At 43.0% G+C, this 8,724-nt stretch overlaps 1 protein-coding gene across 3 annotated transcripts in view; it reads right to left on the reverse strand.

The window, feature by feature from the left end:
• LOC140480234 (leucine-rich repeat-containing protein 72) overlaps nt 1-4,736 on the reverse strand; it is an 80,859-nt gene extending 76,123 nt beyond the window's left edge. For 2 of the 3 annotated variants that reach the window (XM_072574948.1, XM_072574946.1), the window contains exon 1: nt 4,677-4,736. Coding sequence is in view for 1 of the 3 variants with exons in the window: in XM_072574945.1 (XP_072431046.1) it covers nt 4,677-4,691 (15 nt within the window). In the remaining 2 variants the exon portion in view is untranslated. The remainder of the gene's footprint in view (nt 1-4,676) is intronic. The other variant, XM_072574945.1, reaches the window with a different exon arrangement.
• Nucleotides 4,737-8,724: the final 3,988 nt, after the last annotated feature.

Here is an 8,724-nt window from a genome sequence, read left to right on the forward strand (position 1 = left end):
AAAGAAACATGGGCAGCACAGTGGCTTAGTGGTTAGCACTGCTGCCTCACAGTGCCAGGGACCTGGATTTGAGTCCCGCCTGGGGTGACCGGCTGTGTCGAGTTTGCACATTCTTCCTGTGTCTGCGTGGGTTTCCTCCCATAATCCAAAAATGTGCATGTCAGATGAATTGGCCATGCTAAACTGCCCATTGCGTTAGGTGCATTAGTCAGGGGTATGTATAGGGTAGGGGAATGGGTCTGGGTGGGTTACTCTTTGGAGGGTCGGTGTGGACTTGTTGGACCGAAGGGCCTGTTTCCATACTGTAGGGAATCTAATCTCTACTTTTACCTTGCCAACAAACTTAAACCTGTAATTCCATTCACCTAAATATTATCGAAATCCTGAGACCCCTGTGCAAAGCTACAAAGATTCACCAGTTCATACAGGAAACGGCTTACATCTGCATATGCCTCCTGTCTGCATACCTTACTTGCAAGTGGCATGTTTTTGTCAGTTGTTGGATCAATACGTTCCAACTTTAAATGCTCACATCCGAATTGGAAACTAATGTAAATGTGTCACACTGTAACTTCAACCTCCCTCTAGTACTGGTTCTCCAAGACATTCACTGTTGCTCCGTTGCAAAGATTTTCATTTTAGAATGTACACTCTTGGGTTCAAACCCTGCTCTGCACACTTCATTACAAAACCTGAGTTGTCATTCTGTTTTATTCTCTCCTGGGATGTGGGCGTCACAAACAAGTATTGAAAGAGGGTTACCTTGTCCAATGTGCCTCTCTTGAGGTATGAAACCAAGTTACCATATTACCTCTAACAAGAGTGCACAAGGTCCGATGTCACTGAAAGAGAGCAGTGAAGTTTTCTTTCTGTGTTAGACAATGTTTATCCTCAGTCATCAGATTATCTTTGTTTTGACTTATTGTCACATATACGACGTTACAGTGAAATATATTGCTTTGCATACTCTACAGGCACATTGTACCATGCAAAGTGCATCCAATAGCACAGTAGAGTGCAGAATACGTGTTATTGCCACAGAGTGACAAAGATCACCATTAACATTTGAGAGGTTCTTTATTGTAGTTTATGAGCCTTGCTGTACACATCGACTATTATGTTTCTTAATTTACAACACTTCAAAACTAACTTATAAAGTGCTTTGTGGCACTAACTGGAAACTGATCTATCGGCTCATTAACTTGATTGCTACTGTGCAGCAAGGTTAGTGCTGCTTCTGTCATTCTGAAAGAAAATTGCACTTCACCCAGAAACTAAACATAGTCAGAGAATTTTTATCCCACAGAACAGGGTCCTATGGTCCATCATGTCTGTGTCAATCATCAAGCATCTATCGATTCAAATTCCATTTTCAAGCACTTGAATCAATCACTAGTCTTACGTTATGGCATCTCAAGGAATTCTTATTTTCCATGACCATTCTCATCACTACCATTGTTTTAGGCAATGAGTTCCAGGTATCCATAACCCTTTGGGTGAAAAGAAATTTCCGCATATACCTTATACACCACTTAATCCTTACCTTAAAAGTGTGTCCCCTAATTATTGACCCCTTTATTAACATGTAACATTTCTCAATATCTACCCTGACTTTACACCTTCGAACATTGTACACTTCAATCAGATCTCTCCCTAACCTCACCATCCCTTCAGCCTTCTATGCTTTAAGGGAAGCAACCTTAGCCTGTCTTCATAACTGAATCACTCCACCTCTGGCAATATCCTGATGAATCTTCTCTGCACCCCTCTCTAATGCAATCACATCCTTCCGCTCGTATGGTGACCGAAATTGCAGTACTCCGGCTGTGGCTCAACTAAGTTATAGAAAGCTCTATCATTGCCAACTTGCTCTTGCATTCAATGCCTTCCTAATAAAGGAAGTATCCTTCTATGCTTTCTTAATGTTAAACATAGAAAACAGTCAGTGTTTTGGGCTCAAGTACTTTCTGTGACAGAAAATGTCTTGGGCTCACCTCTCTTTGGGTGAACAAATTTCTCATCACAATCCTAAATGGCCTACCCCATATCCTTAGACTGAACTTCCTGGTCATTTGGAACATCCTTTCTGTACATACCCTGTCTAGTCCTGTTAGAATTTTATAGGTTTCTATGAGATCAAACCCCTTCCCCATCAACCAAATTCTTCTAAACTCCAATGAATAGTCTTAATTGAATCAGTTTCTCTTCATATATCAGTTCTGCCAGCCCAGGAACTAACCTGTTCATAGATAGAACAGAATGTCTACAGTGTGAAAATAGGCCATTTGGCCCGACAAGTCCACCCGGACCCTCCCAAGAGTATTCCACCCAGACCTATCCCTCTACTCTATCACTTTACATTTCTCCTGACTAATGCACTAACCTCCCCATCCCTGAACACAATGGTCAATTTAGCATGGCTAATTCACCTAATCTGCACATTTCTGGACTGTGGGAGGAAACCTGAGCACCCGGAGAAAACCCACACAGACATGCCGAGAATGTGCAAACTCCATACAGGCAGTCGTCTGAGGCTGGAAACAAATCCAGGTCCCTGACACAGTGAGGCAGCAGTGCTAACCACTGAGCCACCATGCCGCCCATCTGCTAAACTTTTGTTGCACTCTCTCCAAATCCAAAACATCCTTCCTCAGATAAGGAGACCAAAACCGCACACAATACTACAAATGTGGTCTCACCCAGATCCTGCACGTTTACTGCAAGACATTCCTACTCCTGTACTCTAATCCCACCACCACAGCAGATCAGGAAACTTGAATTCAATGCAAATCTAGAATTAAGAGTCTAATGATGACCATTGTCTGTTGTCGATTGTCAGAAAATGTCAGCTGGTGCCCTGATGCCCTTTAAGGAAGGAAACTGCCATCCTTAACTGGTCTAGCCTACATGCAACTCCAGACCCACAGCAATGTGGATGACTCTTAACTGCCCTCTGAACAATTTTCCTCCTCGTCATTTACCACACCACCAACTTATGTGTCATCTGTAAATTTACTGATCAAACTTCCTACATTAATGTCTGGATCAATAACGTACACTACAAACAGAAAGGGACTCATGCTGAATATTGCGATACCCACTGGACACAGGCTTCCAGTCACAGAAATGCCCTTTGACGATCACCCTCTGTTTCTTTCACTAAGCAAATTTTAAGTCCAGTTTGCCAGGGACCCTACAGCCTCTTAATTTCTTAACCAGTCTGCCATGCAAACTTTTGTCAAAAGTCTTAAAGAAGTCCATGTTGACTACATCAATTGCACTACCCTCATCTACACACCTAGTTATCCCCTCAAAAAATTAAATCTGTTCCATGAAATACCGCTTCAGAGGCAAATATCCTATTAACAATCACCTGCTATTTACAAAAGCATAATCTTTGACAATAGCGCTACCTCTCACTGAGTCAGGCACTAGAGTGTCAATATTCCTGACATTTCCTCTTTTATGTCAGCCAGGTCTACCTGATTGGAGCAGATTAATAGCCTCAATCAGGGAACTCATATTCTATGATGTCCAGCTAGCTAACCTCATTATAATCACTTCATTAGACATGATCAAAACCATTCTGATTGTCCTTGCTTAATCTTTTATCTCCAAGTGGAGATTAATTCTGTTCCTCAGATGTTTTTCCCCCAATAGTTCCCCCATGCTAACAATAGTAACAGGCCTGTTGTTTCCTCACATAGCTCTACTATCTTCTTGAGTCATGGCACCACATTAGCTGTCTTCCAGTCCTATATTACGCCTCATATGGCCAGAGAGGATTTGAAAATTACATCAGAACCCCTGCAATCTCCTCCCTCATATCCCTTGGCAGCCTGGAATCCGTCTCATCTGGGCCTGGGAATTTATCCACTTTCAAGTCTATTAAAACTGTGAATACCTCCAACCTCTTGATGTTAATTTGGTCAAATATACCACAGGCCCCTTCCATGACTTCTTTACTTGTACTATCCTTTACTATAGTGAATATAGATGCAAAGTATTCAATTAAAAACCCTAACATGCTTTCCGGTTCCAAACACACATTGCTCCTTTAGTCCTGAATTGGTCCTGCCCTACTTCTGGTTATCCTCTTTCTCATAAAATACTTATAAAACACCTTTGGATTTCCCTTCACCAGCGTTTTCTTTTCCATGTCCTCTGATTACTGATTTCTTTTTATTAAGTCACCCCTGCACTTTCTGTAGTCACCTCGGGCACCCGCTGTTTCGAACCATGGGTAAGAAGACTTCGCTTTTTTTCCCCCTTATCCAATCCTTCCACCTCAGTGCAACTTCAGAAAATAATAACCTGTGGACCCGAAATCTCTGAACAAATGCCATGCATCGTCCAAGATCTGAGAAGAGTCTACTTCCAAAGGTTTTGAGCATCACTCAAACTGAGGGACATTCCATGAAGTGTGAAAGTACTTTCCACTGTGCAAACTAAATTCCTGAGCTCCTGTTACCTACTGGGCACATCAGGAACTGCAATGGGTTTCATTACTGAACTATGAGTGGCTGGTGAGGTCTGGGGAGGGCAGGGGATGGAAGCTGGGGGTGAGGGCGGCCGGGGTTTTGGGGATCCGGTGGTATTACACACGGGGGGGGGGGGGGGAGGGAGGGTGTGGGAGGGGGAGGGTCTGACTCTGTCCCCGCTCCCCATTCTCTCACCTCCTCCGCCGCCATCTTTCTCTCGACAGCGGTTGCCGAGCGACGTGACCTCACAAAGAGGCCCCGCGCTCACTCAGCACTGCCCGCTGCGCGCGCGCGCGCGGCTCATCGCCGTCCGCTGGAATGGCAACGTCCTCCACGACTTCCACTGCAATGACCACCACCTAATGCAATATCCATCGGCTGCTGCAATATCCACCATCTACTGCAGTAACCATCACCTAATGCAATATCCATCGGCTACTGCAATATCCACCATCTACTGCAATAACCATCACCTAATGCACAATTCACCCTTTACTGCAATATCCAATATCTACTGCAATAACCATCACCTAATGCACAATTCACCACTTACTGCAATATCCACCATCTACTGCAGTAACCATCACCTAATGCAAAATTCACCCTTTACTGCAATATCCACCATCTACTGCAGTAACCATCACCTAATGCACAATTCACCACTTACTGCAATATCCACCATCTACTGCAGTAACCATCACCTAATGCACAATTCACCCTTTACTGCAATATCCAATATCTACTGCAATAACCATCACCTAATGCACAATTCACCACTTACTGCAATATCCACCATCTACTGCAATGACAATCACCTACTGCAAAATCCAACAACCACTGCAATTACCATCACCTACTGCAAAATTCACCACTTACTGCAATGACCATCACGGAATGCAATGTCCACTGTCCACTGTAATGTCCACTGCAACGTCCACCAGCTACTACAATATTCATCGCCTACTGCAATTACTACCACACTGTAAAGTGCATTATACACTGCAATAACTTGATGTACTGCAATGTCCACCATGTATTGCAATGTCAACTGCCTCCTGCAATGACTTCCACCCATTTCAATGAACACCATCCACAGCAGTGACCACTGCCCATTGCGATGACCAATGACCACAGCAATGTCCATCCTCAACTGCATTGTCCACCACAAAAGTCCACCGCCAGCCCAATGTCCACTCTAATGATCACTTCCCACTGCAACAATCAATGTCCACTGCAATGTTTGCTATAATGATAATTGGCCTTTTGCAATGATCATCACAGTGTCCACTGCATTATCACTGGTGAAGTTTCTGTGCGTCATATATTTAATCTCAAAGTCTGTATCTCAGCTGCTATTGTAGTGGAGATGGTGAGAAGGTGAGGTTTGAAATCATTTTGCAGAGAGGGATCTGTAGTCTTGCAGGATGGTATAGTGAAAGGAGAGCTGTCATCTTTCCCCTAGCTTCACGCACGAGGCCATGACAGGAGACGCTGCCGACTGGAGCAAGATACCCATCTGGGGCAGTGCACTGTCCCCAGTGAAAAGAATTGCCAAACAAGAAAAAAGGAGGGAGAAGATTAAATATGAGGTAGCAGTAATATAACCATTTCTTAAGATCTATAAAGGGCAAAAGATAGACAAAAGTGGACTTGGGCAGTTGGAAAATCACGCTGAAGAGATAATAATGGGGACCAAGGAAATGGCTGAGGAACTGAATAATTACTTTCCATCAGTCTTCATTGTAGAAGATACGAGGACTATCCCAAAAATTCAAGAGAGTGAGGGGGCAGAGCTGAGTATGATGGCCATCACCAAGGAGAAGGAGCGAGAAAAATTAATGGCCTTAAGTGGATACATCAACTGAACCAGATGGACTACACCCCAGAGTGCTATCGGAGATGGCTGAAGATATATTGGAAGTGTTAGTGGTGATCTTTCAGGAATTGCTACAGTCATGGAGAGTCCAAGAGGACTAGAAAATCATGAACATTACACCCCTGTTTAAAAAAGAAGTAAGGCAAAAGATGGAAAATTACAGACCAATTAGCTTAACCTCAGTAGTGGGTAAGATCCTGGAATCCATTGTGAAGGATAAGAATTCTGAATACTTGGAACTGTATGGTAAAATAGGGCAAAGTCACCATGATTTCTTCAAAGGTAAGATAATGGCTTACAAACCTGATAGAATTCTTTGAGGAAGTAACAAACAAGTTAGACCAAGGAGAGCCAATGGATGTTATCTACGTGGACTTCAAGAAAGCTTCTGACAAGGTGCCGCACAGGATGCTACTGAGTAAGATAGGGGCCCATGGTGTCAGAGGCAATGTGCTAGCATGGATAGAAGCTTGGCTGTCTGGCAGAAAGCAGAGACTTGGGAGAAAAGGGTCCTTCTTGGGATGGCAGCTGGTGACAAGTAGTGTTCCACAAGGCTCAGTGTTGGGACGATAACTTTTCACTTTATACATTAACGATCTAGATCAAGGAATTGAGGGCATTCTGGCTAAGTTTGCAGACATACAAAAATAGGTGAAGGGATAGGTAGTATTGAGGAGGTGGGGAGACTGCAGAAGGATTTGGACAAGTTAGGAGAGTGGACAAAGGAGTGGCAGATGGAGTACAATGTGAGAAAGTGTGGGGTCATGCACTTTGGTAGGAAGAATAGAGGGATGGACTATTTCTAAATGGGAAGAAAATTTAGAGGTCTGAAATGCAAAGAGACTTGAGAGTTCAGTTCTTGTCCAGGATTCTCTCAAGATAAACTTGCAGGTTGAGTTAGTAGTTAGAAAGGCAAATGCCATATGGCATTTATTTTGACAGGACTTGAATATAAAAGCAGGGATGTTCACTGAGGCTCTATAAGGTTCTGGTCAGACCACATTTGGAATATTGTGCGCAAATTTGGGACCCATATCTCAGGAAGGATGTATTGGCTCTGGAGTGTGTTCAGAGGAAGTTCATAAAAATGGTCCCAGGAATGAAAAGCTTAACATGTGAGGAATGTTGAAGACTCTGTGTCTATACTCAATGGAGTTTGGAAGGATGAGGGGGGATCTAATTGAAACTTACAGAATACTGAATGGCCTGGATAGAGTAGATGTTGGGAAGATATTTCCATTGGTCAGAGGACACAGCCTTAGAATAAAGTGAAGACCTTTTAGAACAGAGATAAAGAGAAACTTCTACAGTCAGAGAATTTTGAGTATAGTTAAGACTGATATAGACAGGTTCTTGAGTATCAAGGGAATCAACGGTTTTGGGGAGAAAGTGGGAGAATGGGTTTGAGAAACTTATCAGCCATGACTGAATGGTGGAGCAGACTCAATGGTCTGAATGGCCTAATTTCTGCTCCTATGTCTTTTGGTCTTATGGTCTTAATGTTAATGACATTCTTCACTCTGCATGGATAAGTGCCACCATCTTCTGTCTGCTAGTTGATACTCACTATAACTCTGCCATTTCATACCTCCCACCAAGGCGAATTGTCTACCACTCTTGTTACTGCATGCATTATCTTCACTTATTGGCTCTCACCCACCTCACTCTCCCAAATTACTAAGTTTTCCTACACTCTGCACTTTCTACTCACTCAGTTATTCAATTTACCATCTTCCTGGCACCTGCAGTGCCACTAACAGCTCTTCCAGCCACTTTTATCTCACTGTTCCTCCTTTTGCTGGAGTGAGATTGGATGGTGCTCTTGACTGAGTGTAGTAAAATTTCATGACTACCCATAGTCTGTCTTCACTTGACTAAGGACTTACTCCTCTTTGACTTTAAGAAATGCTCTTTTGGTTGAAGCATATGCAGTGTGCTTGGCACATATATGCTGCTACACATTGTTGATGTGACATTGACATACACAGACCCATATGCAGTTCATTTACTGTTCCATGCTTGTAACCACAACAAGTTGCCTGGATTTCTGTCTGCATAAAGGAGCACAGCAAGCCTGGGATGTGTGATGTCTGTCGAAATGCTAAGTCAATCTTGTCAGATTGTGACAAGTGAATATTTACTCAGTAGCATCCACAATAACTCACTATAACAACTGTTAGCCATGATTGGTTGATGTAAAATTGCTTTTACTTATGCTATGCTTATATCTGTTACTATTGACTATAAGCTAAATTAGAAGGGCATCTAAAATCAGAGCTGATCTTTTCTCTGCACCACTTGAGGGAATAGACATTGTAAGCTTTACATTTCCTTGTAAGTCCTACTGTCCAACATCAGTACGATTGG

This window comes from Chiloscyllium punctatum, chromosome 8, assembly GCF_047496795.1.
Source record: "Chiloscyllium punctatum isolate Juve2018m chromosome 8, sChiPun1.3, whole genome shotgun sequence".
Classification (NCBI taxonomy): Eukaryota; Metazoa; Chordata; class Chondrichthyes; order Orectolobiformes; family Hemiscylliidae; genus Chiloscyllium; species Chiloscyllium punctatum.